Here is a 16260-nt window from a genome sequence, read left to right on the forward strand (position 1 = left end):
ACCTCCACCTCATAGATCAAGATTATTATTTTAAATTTTTACGTATTTTATTTTAAGTAATTTCACTAATTTGTCGGATACATTAGTGGGTTACATATCCTAAATTTTTGGCTGTGATATACCCCTGCTCTACCTAGTAGACAGGGAAATACATTTCACTAATTTGTCTGTTACATTGTCGGGTGAAATTCACCAATTTTTGGCTGTGATATACCCCTGCTCTACCTAGTGGATAGGGAAATACATTTCACTAATTTGTCTGTTACATTGTCGGGTGAAATTCAAATTCACCAATTTTTGGCTGTGATATACCCCTGCTCTACCTAGTGGATAGGGAAATACATTTCACTAATTTGCCTGTTACATTGTTGGGTGACAAATGCTCATCTTTGGCGCTAGAAAGTACATTTGCGGCCTACACTGCATTTAGGACAGTATGAATGGTGAGGCCAGAACAAGTACAGACTATAGTAGATTGGGGGGCTTACAGTGCCTAAAGTTCCTTCGCATTGTCTCCCACCCAGTCCCCTGCTGAAAGATCAGAGTTAGCACCTACAGCCGATAGCCATCTGTCTTTCAACTCACCCCCTTTCAAATCAGGCAAGCAGTCTGAGCCCCAAGTCATGCAGCAGTCTGTTATGCTTTTTGATGACTCTGCTGGCAGGGTTTCCGTGGGCCATCCACATAGCCCTGCACCAGAAGTGGAAGAGATTGTGTGCACTGATGCCCAATCACTTATGTTTCAGGATGAGGACATTGGAAGACCACCGCAGCACGTCTCTAATGATGACAAAACACAGGTGCCAACTGCTGCAGCTTTCTGCAGTCTGCAGACCGACAAGGAGGGCAGGGGTAAAGAGTGGGTGGAAGATGATGTGGAGGATGATGAGATATTAAACCCCACATGGAATCAAGGTCATGGGAGTGACCTGTCTAGTTCGGAGGAAGAGGCGGTGGTCACACTGAGGCACCAGCAAAGCAAAAGAGGGAGCAGGGTGCAAAAGCGTCTGTTACATTCTTGGGTGACATTTTTGCCATGAATTGCCGTGACAGGGACCTAAATTTCAAAAAAATCGTCTGTTACATTGTCAGGTGACATTTTACCAATTTTGCCGTATACAAACCCCTGCTCTGCATAGGTGACAGGGACCTAATTTTTGTAAAATCGTCTGTTCAATTGGTGGGTGACATGAACACAGTTTTGCCGTGAATAAACCCCTGCTCTGCATAGATGACAGGGACCAAAATTTAACAAAATCGTCTGTTCCATTGGTGGGTGACATTAACCCATTTTTGCCGATGAAAAACCCCTGCTCTGCATGGGTGACAGGGACTTAAAATTCAAAAATTCGTCTTTAATTGACGTGCGCCCCCTCCTTTCATTCGATCATTCCGCTTTAATAACTTGTCCCACATTTCAGCTCAATCACATTGCAGCTATTGACCTCCCTTGGATGTGGTATCCCTTTCTCGCGCTCCCTGTCTGGCGTGGAACCCTGATTCTCCGCTAACCATGATCAACATGGTAGGTGCAGAAAAGAACATCGAAAGTTGATAGAGAAGATATCCAATTGGATCGTGGACGTCACAGGGACGTGCGATCAGGCAGAAGTTATCTTGCGTCACCAAAGCGGCAGCAGGGCCTCTCCTGTCTAACGTTTTCAAATCCAAAATACCCCAGTGACATTTCCTGTAATTTTTTATTAATCATTCAAATAACAGGGCATCTTAAGAGTCCTGTATTATTTATTGTCACTACCTCCACGAGTCAGGAGTGGGTAATTGCCGCGCGCCCCCTCCTTTACTTGGAAGCTTCTGCTTCAATAATTTGTCGCTCAATCACATTTAATTTCATCCATTGACCTCCCTTGGACGTGGTATCCTTTTCTCAGGCTACCTCTCCAGCCTGGAACCCTGATTCCCCGCTACCCGTGATCACCATGGTAGGCGCAGAAAAGAACATCGAAAGTTGATTTAGCACGGCTGGAGGGGGGGTTATCACAGGTTATATTTACCAATGTTTTGGGGTCTACCCAAATTTAAACAATAAAATAAAATAAACATAACCAAAAACCAGTGTTGGATACCTCCTCCACCTACACCGCCACATCCACCGCCTCCTCCTAGATCAAGATGATTTTTTTTACGTATTTTATGTTATTTTGAGTAATTTCCCTAACCACATTTGTTTGCAGAGCACTTGCCATGCTCTCAACCACATTTTGCTGCCATTTGCAGCCCTCTAGCCCTTTCCATGACTTTTTTTTACAGCCATTTTAGTGCTCCAAAGTTCGGGTTCCCATTGACTTCAATGGGGTCAAGTTCGGGTCCCAAACTCGAACTTTTTTGTGAAGTTCGGCCGAACCCGAACATCCAGGTGTCCGCTCAACTTTAAAAATTACCTCTATTAAAAAGGTCCATTACTAGTTTCATACTGCACATAAAAAAAATAAAAATACCAGATAGATTTTCTTTTAAGGTGCATCCTGTCGCCAGGACTTTGTTTTCCGTCCTGCATAATGGAAACCAGATGGATCCGTTATGCTTGCCCATAGACTTCTATTATGACGGATCAACACGGACTGCCTCTCAAAGGCTTCCGCTTTGCATTCCATCTTACGAATTCCATTATAAACGGAACCTATAACGGAATACCCTGACACGTGCAAACCCGCTGTAAGAGAGAGCATCAATTTCCAACCTAATTACCATTGGCCATGCCCTGAACAATTTTTCCATTTTGGGTAAATCCCTTCTACTATTCCTACTTCATAAAGCACAGTTAAGGTGCAGGTAAAGCATACCATTATTGACCAGGGTTATATTTTTACTTTGAGGTGTAGACCGTTTTGCTTAGCATCTTTGAGCAAGCATGAGGTTTGTCATCTCTATGGTACAGCAGAAAAGCCCTTGCTGCTGCCTTAGGCCTCATGCACACGACTGTGCTGTTTATTGCGGTCCGCAAACCGCAGATCCGCAAAAAACATTGTAGACATACCTATTCTTGTCCGCAAAACGGACAAGAATAGGACATGCTATATTTTTTTTGCGAGACCACGGAACGGTGCAACGAATGCGGACAGCACACGGAGTGCTATCCGCATCCTTTGCGGCCCCATTGAAGTGAATGGGTCCGCATCCGAGCCGCAAAAACGGCGGCTCGGATGCGGACCCAAACAACGGTTGTGTGCATGAGGCCTTAGTATGCTTTGGGGAACCAGTGCCCTGGAGGCAGCCCACTGGATTTCTAAGGCCTCATGCATGCAACCGTGCCATTGGTTTTTTCCCCGTCTATAGAAAAGTCCCATCGTGGTCTGCAAAACGTATAGGAAATGTTCAAATTTTTGGGCGGGGCCAAGGATCGGAAAGCAAAGTGTGCTTTCCGCATTTCTTGGAAATTGTGTGCATTGGGCCTAATCATTTTTGCAGCCCCATTTAACCCTTAGGCTACCAGCGCCATACATGTACGGCACTGGTGCGATGTGTAAACATGACGCCCGCTCGCACATGCAGCGGGCGTCATGGCCGGCAGATCTCTGCTGTTTCATACAGCAGAGACGTGCGGCTAATTACCGTGACCGGCAATAATGCAGATCGCGGTAATTAAATGCTTTAGATGCCGTGATCAAGTGAGATCACGGCACCTAAATGCGGAAAAGCCGCTTCCTACCTATGCCCCGTGTGTCCACTCCGGGCATAGGTAGTTGCGCTGAATACCGGTAGCTTTACTGAGTAAGCTAACAGTATTCAAACTGCAATTCTTATTTTGGCCACCAGATGGCAGGCCAGGATAAGAAATGAGCAAAAGTAAGCAAAATAAGCTACTGGTAATAATAAATTCCTGATGAACCAAAATAAAAATAAAAAAAATGTAATAAGCTCATATGTGGGGGCACATAATGATCACAAAAAGTAAAAAAAATATATAAAAAAAGTTTAAATCACCCCCCTTTCCATATAATTAAAAAATAAATACCTAAATAACAATAAATATAAAACATCATGGGTATCACCGCGACCAAAAATGGCCATACTATTAAAATAAAAAAAATTCCAATACGGCGAATGGCGTAAAGGAAAAAAGGGTCAAAATGGCCGATTTACCATTTTTTCATTGCTTCTCTTCACGCATACTCCAAAATGGTATCAATTAAAAGTACAGATTGTTCCGCAAAAAATGAGCCCCTAAACAGCTCAGTAGACATAAGTATAAAAAAAAAGTTATGGGGGTCAGAATATGGCGATATAAAAAAACAAAAAAATTTCTCAAAGTTTAAATTTATTTTTACACTATTTAAGCCTCATTCACATGTCAGTGTTTTGGTTAGTGACTTCCATCAGTGATTGTGAGCCAAAACCAGGATTGGAGCCTCCACAGACATATGGTATAAGGCAGGGCTGGCCAACCTGCGGTTCTCCAGCTGTTGCAAAACTACAACTCCCAGCATGCCCAGTCTGCCTACAGCTATCAGCCTACAAGCAGGGAATGGTGGGAGTTGTAGTTTTACAACAGCAGGAGAGCCGCAGATTGGCCAGCCCTGGTATAAGGGAAAGATCTGCACCTCGTTTTGGTTGAAAATCACTGACCGAACACTGATGTGTGAATGAGGCCTTAGACATAAAGAACCTATACATATGGGGTATCGTTGTAATCGTACTGACCCAAAGAATGAAGATCCGAGAGAAGATACAAGTGGCACTTCTGCTTTCAGCGATGCGATGCGGTGCGCGCGTCCCGGGAATGTGTTTGACAAAGGCTCACAGTAGCCGAAACGCGTCACTTACCACTTGTATGTGACCATTAAATCCATTTGAAATTACTACTAAAGCGAGTGCTGGTCCTTTCTATCCAAAGAATAAAGGGCATGGGTCAGTTTTGCCGTAAACAAAACCCGTAAAACGGTGGAGGGATTGCGTTTGTTTTTTACAATTCCACCCCATTTGGAATTTTAGGGAAGAAAAATAAAAACGAAAAAACCTCCGGTATCCAAAGGGTTAAATTAAGGCAATTGTGTGCAAAACACAGATCCCTACTGTGTGCATGTCATTTATTTATTCCCATGTAGAGAAGTCAAATCCTTGTCCGCAAAACAGACAAGTATAGGACATGTTTAATTTTTTTTTTACAGGGCCACAGAACAGACATACGGATGGAGACAGCACATGGTCTGCTGTCCGTATTTTTTGAAGACCCATTAAAATGAATGGGGTTATGTGCATGGGACCTAATACTGATTATGCCTTTCCGCACTTGACTGCAGGTGGCCAAGCTTTCCATGTTCTGTTCACCAAGTGCCTTTCTATCTGCAGGACCATGTACATTATAGAATCTGTGCAGACAGGATCCAAAGTGTGCAGAATTAAGTCGAACCCCTTTAGCCCTTATGAGGAACTGAAAAAAAAAAAAAACACAAAAGTAACACAAATAATAGTGTAAAACGCCAGTAATTTATTGCTGTATGTAAATCGCAAATCTTAAAATTGTTTCATTTAAAACATTAACATTCTCTTCATATCCCCGAAGGCCACGTGTAGAACGCTCGAGAATAAAGCTTCTGTTCTATGGTACTGACCTAGAACAACAGAGCAGGCGCCTACCGCAGGAGTGGGCGAGACAGAAACCATACACATAGTAAGAGTGCACGTGCTGTAACCTTTTATTAAACACAATTTGGCTGGAAATTAATTTCTGCTAAAATAATTTACATCTCCGAGTAAGAGGTTGACGTCTCCCCGTGTGTCTTCTCTATCTTCGATAACCTCATTTCTTCTCCATAACTAGATTTCTCTGTATTTACAGATCTCCTATACAAGTACACACTAGTATGAGATTAATGATGGTTTGCATCTTGGAACACATTCTTGTGGCTAAATAAATACAAGAAGCCGGATGGATCCACGTTATGAGGATTCAGCCACTGCTGCTTCTGTGCTGCTGACGGTAACTTTCTGTTTGGCAGGAAGGTCCGCGCTGCTTGTGTCCGCCACTGTAGATGTGCCATTTTCCACTGAGGGTGCAGGGATCTGGTCCAGCAGTGAAGGAATTGGGTTGCTTGCCAGAGGAAATGTGGGGAACTGAGGATTCACTGTAAGGGGAGGGAGTCCTGCCAGGTTCAGTGTTGGTAAGGGGCCAATTGGTGGCAAGGCTGACACTGCAATGAAGAGCATTTTAATAGAAGAATTAGAGAAATTGCATCCAAATATAAATCAGAAATACCACTTATAATCTATTTTTCAGAAATGAATATGGGTATTGTATATTTACATGGAGAGACTTTTATATAGCAAAGTGGTCAAAGAAACAGGAATACACAATATGGAGAGGTTGATACGATTAGATCTGTTTGGATCCCCAGGTCCCAGTTTAAATGATCCAGTCATTCTAAATTTAGTCTTGGTTAATAAGGTCCCTCTCGACATACAGGAAATGCCTGCTCCACCAATCACTGGCTGAGGCGAGCCACCTGTGGGGCCAGCGATTGCCACCTGTGGGGCCAGCGATTGCCACCTGTGGGGCCAGCGATTGGCTGGGCAGGCATTTCATTGGGGAAATTAGTTCATTCTGATGTGATTAGACAGACAGATCTAGTCTATTACACAGAGGCATCACTAGCTCCTTGAATAAGTAAGTCGTGTTTAAAGGGGTTTACGAGATGTTGTTGTTTTTTTTAACTGATGAACAATCCTCTGGATAGATCTTAAGTATCTGATCGGGGAGAGGGGTCAACATCAGGGACCCCCGCTGATCAGCTGTTTGAGAAGGCACACCGTTGCTTGCAGTAGCGCCACAGCCTTCTCTCAGCCCACTAAGCACAGGACCATCCATTCTATAGCAGCTGTGCTTGGTACCACAAAACTTAGCTTCATTCACTTCAATGAGCTGCAACGATGAACGTGACGTCACATGGCCTTGGGAAAGCTGAGAGAGGGCCGTGGCTCCACTGCGAGCACAGGTGCCAGAGGATAGATCATCAGTTAAAAAAAAAAATATCTCAGAAAACCCCTTTAAAATAAGACTGCCAAAGCAGCCGATTTCTTGCTGAGGGATTAGATCAGCAACCTCCAGCTGTTCTGAAACGACAACTTCCAGAATCCTCATTTCACTTCTATGGGAGTTACCAGAATAGCCGAGAAAGCGTGCATGCTGGGAGGTGTAGTTTCACAGCATCTGGCATGCCAAAGATTGACGAGATTAGATGTTACTGATAGCCGTGTGATGCAATGATCTGATCATTATCTGCTGCAGGATGAAGCTCTCAACAGATTTCAGTTTTAAGAACTTCATTCTTGCATGTTGAACATACCATTGTGTGTCAAGTCTGGGAAGCCGGGTCTGGGAATTAGGCTGGGTGCAGGTATGTTAAGATTGGGTAAATTGGGTAAATTGGGTAAATTCTGTAATGTGGGGAGCCCAGTGGATAATGGCATGAGACCTAAAGAAAGAGTAAGGATAAGTCAGTCATGTACAGTGCATAGATGGTTTAATTATCCAACATATGTCATCAAGGTATGCTTTAACTTTGTGTCAGTAACACAGCCGGAGCTTCTGGATGTTAAATTCATTAAAATTTATCTACCATCGTCAATACATCATTTTTGCAGGCTAAAGGCTCATGCACAGGCCAATTGGCTGTTTTGCATTCAGCAAATTACAGATCCGCAAAACATGGATACCGGTCGTGTGCATTCCGTATTTTTGCAGAATGGAAAGGCCGGACCCTAACAGAACACTCCTATCCTTGTCCAAAATGCGGACAAGAATAAGACATTTTCTATAATTTTGCGGACGTCACACAGAGTGCTGTCCGCATCTTTTACGACCCCACTGAAGTTAATGGGTCTGCATCCAACCCTCAAAAACATGCGGAACCAAACCACAGTCGTGTGCATGAGCCCAAAAGCTAATTTTAAGCATAGCCAAATACTGCAGTTCACTGCTGGACCCCATAGACTATAATGGGATCCAGCCAGACACAAAATGGTGCAATGGGCTCCAGTGGTAAACAGCAGTATCCAGCTATATCGAATACAGTGAACTCCAGCAGGCTGTTTTGGCAGAGGATCAGGTAAACACAGATGTGAAACTAGCCTTACAGACAGGAAAGATCTGCCCCAAAAAAATAAAAAAAATAGTAAGTGGCTCAATTTTGTTGTTCTGACATACAAGTCGCTAATTTTATTTTTATTTTTTAGAAAGTGCCATTTTTTAAAAACGTTCTCAACAATTTGTGAGGACAATGGGAGGAGACTCCCTCCCTTGTGTTAACAAATTTACTGTACATTACACCAATAACTGGGGTACATTATAGCTCACATCTAAAACAGCACATAGGTAGCGTAGATTTGATTTTCTAACACATGCCAGAAGATAAACCACATTTATTAAGAGGCTTGCACGTCTTAATAAATTTGGCGCTTTTTAGTCCAGTGTTTCATAAGGCAGTTCTTATTAGGACTGCCATATGAAACACCAATCTTCAAGGGGCTGTCAAAGTTAAAAACTTCCTTATACTAATCTAATGTAGTGTTGGTAAAATAATAAATAACATACCTCACCTTCTACAGCACCCACTTCATCCAGCACCACTTCTGCTTCCTCTTCCATAAGCTGCAGCCATTGACGTACTCTTGCGGCTGCAGTGGTGACATCCCATATACAGCTGCAGCTAATCGCTGGCCTCATCAGTTAGCTGCCTGAGACCACTGCATGACTGGCTGCATCGGTATATAGGACCTTATAGTTGCAGCCACAACAGTATGTCAATGGCAGAACAAGGAGCAGCAGTGCTAAATTGGAGGGGCTTGTGAAGGGGAGTTATTTTATTAGTTTACCAGCTCCACATCAGATTAGTATAACAACGCTTTTAAGTCTGACCTACCCCTAAGTAGTGCTTGAATTTACCTGGTAGTGAAACAGCTGGATTTAGAGGAACAGTGGTGAGGGTGTGGTTGATTTGTGGCGTTAATACAGGTACTGTTGGTAAACCTGCGAAAGAGGAAAAAATAAAGGAAGTTATAAAAATAAAATACGTATTTCTGCATCAGTGTATCCGTAATGATCCAGGCTTCATGTTATCAGATTCCACAAAACATAGTGAGGCAGCTTAAAACTACACCAGGCAGAGGATGCAGCCAAGTATCACAGTGGTGCACGCTCATATAGTATAGCTAAAGTCCCAGGTTGGTGCATCTGGGTAAAAACGGAGTTGGTGTCCTGCAGCACCGCAACCGCGATGGTGCTCAGCGTACAGAGATACACAAGCATATGTGGTGTATGCTGTATGGTAAATCTTGCTAGACATTTTTGACACTTTTCTCCTCCTTATTGCCGCCTGTTTGGCATGTGCTAATGAGGTGCACTAAATATCTAAACCTCAAATCTGGTGAAAGGCATGTACACCAGTTTTTCACCACAAACTAGGCCAGATTTCTAGTGCACTTAGCCAGTAAATATCTGCCGATGTATACCTGAGTTAAGAGCACTGGTGACAGCAGGCGAGTTAGCATTAAGTGACAGTCCGGACAGACTTCCTTCAATTCCTGTGGTTGCAACAGGCAATGTTGGAAGGGAATTTACAGATGACAGCTGGACCTAGAATAAAAGAAATGATGAAGCCGAGATATACATTGGCCTCTCTTAGCATTCACCATACAATAGGCTACATACAGAGGGGAAACAATCCACTATTATAATGTCACTTACAATCTTTCCTCCCATAGTGAAAGGGTTCATACAGAGGGGACAGTAATGGCATGCAGACATTTCAGAGGGTGATCCAAGCTCTGAAACAGCAGAGAGCTGCCAGCAATGCTCGTTCACACGGTTGCCTGTTCAATTAAGTGACCACAGGCGGCAACTCCGATGACCTCATCTGATAACTGAGGGAAAGAGTATCAGGGGAAAATTCTAAGAAGAGACTTCCAGATGGGACAAATCCTTTAATTTATCAACTCATTTCTGACCAAAAAAATATTTGCTTCAAATTTCAAACCAGCCATAAATCTGGCATATGTTGACTGCATCATACAATTAAAGACACAATAACGTGACAGTGACTTTGTATAGAACATCCAGGCCCTGACTTCTCCAGTCTGAACCAATGACTCGAAAGAGGAGCCATGGGAGAAATAGGAGAGGTATTTTATTTGCCCCAATGTTTTATTTAATGCTCAGAGAGCCAAGAAAGTGCTCCAGTCCTCTAGTAGCACAGCCTTGTACGGCTTTCATATACAGAGACCTTAGTTTGACTCTCTAAGCTACATGGAGTTAGGGACTGTGAGAGAATGGATAGCTCGTCTGTATGGCTCTACATAACAGGTTAAATGGACAAACAGTGCTGGAAAAACTGTACCACGGTAAGACATACAAACCTCTGTAAAGCCGTCTTTTAAAGGACTCACCGGGGCCCCCGGTGACTGTCCTGGCAGAGAGATTTTCTTTCCTTCTTCAAATGGTCGAGTAGGTATCCGGTGAAGGTAACCATAACCTATTCCACATCCTAAGCTGTAGAAGAAGGAAGAAAAATTCAGCTGACCAACAAAGCAAAACTGATGAATAAAGGAAAAAGTAATGTAATGTAGACACAGGACAAGTGAAACTGCAACCATCATTTAAAAATAATTGTCAAGGATTTTATCCTTAGGACATCTATATACGATTGTCGTGGGTCCAACACTCCACACCCCTGATGATCAGCTGCCCTGCAGTAGCTCCAGCATCGGAACTACACAACTGTCCACTGAGCAATGAATGGAGCTGGTAGCTGCTGCACTGCAGTAACCAGTGCCGTCCACTACACAATGGATGAAGCTGTATTGTTCCAGTTCTGGGGCTACTGTGAACATTGAGGGGGGTGAAGGGGCTGATGGCGCTGGGGGAGTGGTGGACGGGACAATGATGGCATAGAAGGGCTGATGGCGCTGGGGGACATGGCATGGAGGGGCTGATCTGATGGCACTGGGGGACATGGCAGTGGATGGCATGGAGGCACTGGGGGAGGCGGGACATGGCAGTGGCTGGCATGGAGGCACTGGGGGAGGGGGGACATGGCAATGGATGGCATGGAGGCACTGGGGGAGGGGGACATGCCAATAGAGGGGCTGATCTGATGGCACTGGGGGAATGGGAGACATGGCAATTGGCAATGGATAGCATGGAGGAACTGGGGGACATGGCAATGGATAGCATGGCGGGGCTGATGACACTAGGGGAGTGGGGGACATGGCATGGAGGGGCTGATCTGATGGCAGTGGGGGACATCACATGGCAATGGAGGGGCTGATGGGAGTGGATCTGAAGGCACTATGGTGGGGGAGAGCTGAAGGCACTGGGGGAACGGAGCTGATGGCAAACAATCTATTAATTCATTTTTTCTTATTAGTATTCGATTATTCGGAATAATTATCGGTAGAATACTCGATTGCTAAAATAATCGTTTGATACAGCCCTAGACGCGAGTGCCAGGGAGCAGGTAAGTATAATGTATACGAGGGTCCTGGGCATTCGGGGGATTTTTTAGACTTCAGATAAGCCCTTTAATGTAACATAATATTACAGGAAGTATATTACAATATAATACATAACAATATATGATGTTATGGAAGCAACAAACTGCTGAAGCATCATCAGACTCTCTTACCTGCCCTCTCCACCCCAGGCCGAGTTTGGGGTAATGACCACCTCTCTACAGTTGTCTGTGTCCGTGTTATACACATACAGTTTTAAAGGCTTTCCTTCATGGGTCTCAATGAGAGAGAACAGATCTTCTGACTGAAAGGCACAAATCTTACATTCAGAAAGACACATACAGACTCCCAGGCACATTAGTCTGTGGCTTTACTGAATACTTTCATGTATTTCAGAGTATAGTCACAGTGTGTTTATCCATTTGTAGAACCACGCTTATAGCCAATGCCTTATTCCCATTTGTACTAGGACACTTTAGCAGCCTGATTTTTCATACAGACCTTGCAGGGAAAGTAAACCTAAGGTCTTCACTATGCTTGATGTGTAGAAGAACACAATTTACCGTCTTTGTGAGCAGCCGCTTCCTCTCATATTTCCATAATAATGTATATAGGGTTATAGGGGTTCTCTGGGCTTTTACTATTGATGACCTATCCTCAGGATAGTTCATCAATATCCTATCGGCAGGGGTCTGACACCCGGCGCCTCCGCCGATCAGCTGTATGAGGAGACGCCGCGAGCAGTGAGCACGTGCTGTCTCCTGTCTCTTCCTGCTCACCGCTGCTTTGCAATAGACAGCAGCGGTGAGCAGGAAGAGATACAGGAGACGGCACATGCACACTGCACGCACCGTCTCCGGGTGTCGGACCCCCGCTGATCTGATATTGATGACCTATCCTGAGGATAGATCATCAATGTTAAAAGCCTGGAGAACCCCTTTAATAATAGCAGATCTTTTCAGATTTCCCTAGTGGTCCTTTATCTATTACAACATCATGTGGACGCATATATTATCCACTTGTACCACAATGTGCACACACGACAAGCCATATTACCTCATTCATTACAGTGTCTGCTCCAATTATGTAGTCTGTGTGGGGTCTCAAACCAGCTAATGCCGCAGGAGAATTTGGCTCTACTTCCTAGAAAAAGCAAGCAAAAAATAAATATATAAATCTTCTGTGAAGGAAGCTGATGCATGCAGTTACCAAAAACCTTACGAATCGCATCCAGTAATTTACACAGAAATCTTGAAGATATAAACACGTATCTCAAGAGGTCTCGTCACTTTTACCACCCCTGCGGTACTCACCAGCACATGCCACACATTCTCATTGGCTCCATCAAAGCTACAGAATCTGATGCTGACTCCCAGCAAGCCTTGTCCTCCCCACATATTGCTGGGGGTAACCGTTGTCTCCCTCAGTTCCAGCGTCTTGCTGCTGTACACTACCATTTTCACGGGCTTCTCAACACTGGCCTTAAGCAGATCCTTAAGTGTGTCATTGTCCTTATTCTAAGGAAGGAAAAAAAATATTTAAAAAAAGGTGAATCAACAAGAGCAGCTAAGACCCCGAAGGGGCTATCCATCTAGCCCAGCTCACTATCCCACAGAGATGTGCTGTTTGCAGGTCCACAAGTCCTCTAATAAGGGGTTATCCAACGTTCGGCCACTTCTCACAGCCTGGCTGTGGCGGGACGGGGTCGGGGGTCCACCTGTCCTGGAGATGCAGGTCCAAAAGGTGGGCCCCGCATCTATCAGACATTCCTGTGGATATGCCATAACCGTCTATGCCTTTAACCATGCTTACAACACCTGATATGGGTGTGAACCCTGCAACCTCCGTTTCATATTCATAGATGTATCCAAGATATTGGCACATCTCACCTACAACACACCAAACCCATGTCAAAATGTCTGTGTGCGGTGCCAAAGTCGACCATGGCACACGTAGTACTTACCAATCTCAGCCCGTTTATAGAAACGATGAAATCAAAGAATGGCTCCAGTCCAGCTCTGTGTCCAGGGGAATTTTCTTGTACCTATTGAGAACAGAAACCGTCAGGTCATCAGCGCTCCGAGAAACTATGGCGAGATGTACATTTTAGGGGCATGCTCAGTCACTGCATAAAGTGCAGGTTGTAAAGGTGAATTTTTGCTCGCTGTTTTCAGCATTTTTTTTGCTATATTTTCCTAATTTCGTACATTCCTTTCATTATTAGAATAACGGTTTTATGGCTTTCAGAATTCCTAAGCTACAGATATATATATATATATATATATATATATATGAAACCAGCAGTCTCCTAGAGCAGCCCTGCTGAATAATGAACGTGGTGCCTTCTACTCTACATCCTGGAGTAATTCCATTTAGGAAGCCCCGTGTTGTCTCCTGTATGCCGCTGGAGCAATGTGCGATATTCTTCATACAACATGTATGCAGCCATATAATACAATGTACTACAAGTGTTATAGGTGCAGAGACGTATTCTGCATACATACAGTAACTAAAACACAGGGGTTACAGTAAACCTTCTCATACGTCTAGCCGCTCACTTTTGGGGGGCTCAGGAACTTTACTTTATATCTAGATGGTGGAAATCTTCACAGACCACTAGACCAGTGCACTGCAACAGGGTAACACAATTTGAGCGGTGGTCATCTACTGCCATTAATACTGGGATATCTGAATACGAGCAAAAAAGGTCAGGAAGGCCACGTGTAAGCAGGCGATTATTTCAGGTGCGGGTGGGAGACGACACAGATGGTTGGCTATATTCCAGCAATGCTACCAGTTGGGGTGTATTACACTGACCAGTATAACTATTAGCACAATAGGTCAAAGTAAAAATCATTATGTTATGGCCCCTACAACGTACAGAAGATGCAGGACACCGGCGCGGTCCCACAGTCCAGTCTCTGCACCGACCTGGAAACAGACACGCTGGCAGCAGAAACTCATTGTTTTTCCTGCATCGACGGAGGTAGAGGATTAACCCCATCATTGCTAGAATTCCTTAGTACAATTCCCTAGATCTGGATAAACTAGTTTACCCTCATGTCACACAGCGGCTTTCCGAACACCGACACAAAGCCGACAAGATATCCATTAATTTCTGTAATGGGATCCTGAATCTCATTCTAGTCAATAGGGATCTGGCGGTGATCAGTAGAATCTGGCAATGTCAGATCTGGTGACCAGGAGATGTGAACGTGGCCTTACCTTGAAGGCCTGAGCGACGTTGCTTATTTTCGCAGCAACACACAGCTACTATTGGGGCCGCCTATGAATTCCGGTGCATATTTTGCGCAAAATATTCCATCTTGTTTTAGATATATTTATTAAAGAGATATTCCGGTTTCAAGAAATGAATGGCCTGTCCTCAGGAATAGTACAGATATATTGATAATTTCAGATTGGTGCAGGCGTGACTCCCGGCATCCCTGCCGATCAGAAACTGACGACAACTCATCGATTTCATGAAATCGGAATACCCCTTTAAAGGAATGCTGGTAATCATACTTACCTGATCCCCCCCACCGCTGGGTTCCAGCTCCCAATGGCAACATCCAGTTTGACGCTGGATCATTTGACGGCCGCAGCGTCAACGTGTCACGTGACCGAGGGACATAACACGAGTGACAAGTCACTGCTGCGGCCAGGCGTCAGGTCGGATATTGACAAGGGGAGACCCAGGACCTGCACGGCTCTGGCCACACTGAGGGGGTCTGTATAAAAGGTCCCCGGGGTGAACAATCCCTTTAAGTACTGGCCACGTTGCCTTATAGCAAGCCTAACAGTCTCACAACCCCCAGAGAGTAATAATAAAGGGAGACCCCGCTGACTAATGGATGATCTCTGCCTAGTTAAGTATCCACAGTTGCCAAGCAACAGCCTGGGCACCCGAGGAGATGCCACCTTGGCGTATACCACCCTCTGATACTAGTACTGGGGTGCAGGTTACAGGGGGTGACCAGACAGCAGGCTAATGCCTCCCTGTGGAGGTTTTCTATAATGAGCATTGCTGACGGTTTCCACGTCCCATCTTTCTACATAAATATCACACCTCCAGACATAAGCCATTGCCTAAGGCTACTGATTCACATCCAGTGACTACAGTACCCGGTGTGGTGCCAAGAAACCATAGAGAATTACAATGCCAGCCCTGAGACTTTATACACAAAGGCCTGAGCGCAGCCCGGCCCCGACACGGCGCTTACATACCCGCAGGACGTGGTAGCCTTCTGTCCCTCCACCAGGGATTTCAACGCTCTGCGCGCCCCCCATGCTGCAGCCCCCACAGGCGGCAAACCCCCGGACTGGACGCTGGCGGTGCCGGTGACAGACGCACTGTAGCAGCGACAGCCTGTTACGTGGCACACTGGGAGCCCCGGTGGTTGCTGGGAGCGCGGTGCAGCAAGCCTGTCGGGTTCGCTAGAGCGACATCTGGTGGGCACCTCCGGTATTGCCCGGATGGGCGTAAAGGCGGAGGCTGTAGTATGTGCTGTGTTTAGGTCTTGTCATTTCTAAATTCTAGCCTTTTATTTATTTTTCATGGCAGTTGTATATGCAGAGAAATGCAACACTACAGGCAGCTAATTCTCCATTCAGATGTGAAGAAGGGATCAGTGTTGCATACCTCCCAACTTTCAAAATGAACAAAGAAGGACACATAGTGCGGCGCGCAAAGTACGCCACGGCAAGTTTCTCGTTAATGTCATTGGGGGACACAGCACCATGGGTATACGCCCAGCTTCCACTAGGAGGCGACACTAGATATCCCAAAGGTTG

At 44.9% G+C, this 16260-nt stretch overlaps 1 protein-coding gene across 2 annotated transcripts; it reads right to left on the reverse strand.

Moving 5' to 3' along the window:
* Nucleotides 1-5429: 5429 nt before the first annotated feature.
* GORASP2 (golgi reassembly stacking protein 2) lies at nucleotides 5430-15875 on the reverse strand. 2 transcript variants are annotated; one of them, XM_040440471.1, is made up of 10 exons: nucleotides 15694-15875; nucleotides 13430-13510; nucleotides 12780-12983; nucleotides 12523-12609; nucleotides 11640-11770; nucleotides 10402-10504; nucleotides 9469-9592; nucleotides 8903-8986; nucleotides 7305-7433; nucleotides 5430-6152 (listed from the first exon to the last, which is right to left on the reverse strand). In XM_040440471.1, the coding sequence occupies exons 1-10, from the start codon at nucleotides 15754-15756 to the stop codon at nucleotides 5902-5904; spliced, it is 1257 nt and encodes a 418-aa protein (XP_040296405.1). In that variant the 5' UTR covers nucleotides 15757-15875; the 3' UTR covers nucleotides 5430-5901. The 2 variants fall into 2 exon arrangements, with proteins under 2 accessions (XP_040296405.1, XP_040296403.1); XM_040440469.1 differs by having other exon boundaries at nucleotides 10372-10504.
* Between the last annotated feature and the right edge of the window lie 385 nt (nucleotides 15876-16260).

Source organism: Bufo bufo, chromosome 7 (genome assembly GCF_905171765.1).
Source record: "Bufo bufo chromosome 7, aBufBuf1.1, whole genome shotgun sequence".
Classification (NCBI taxonomy): domain Eukaryota; kingdom Metazoa; phylum Chordata; class Amphibia; order Anura; family Bufonidae; genus Bufo; species Bufo bufo.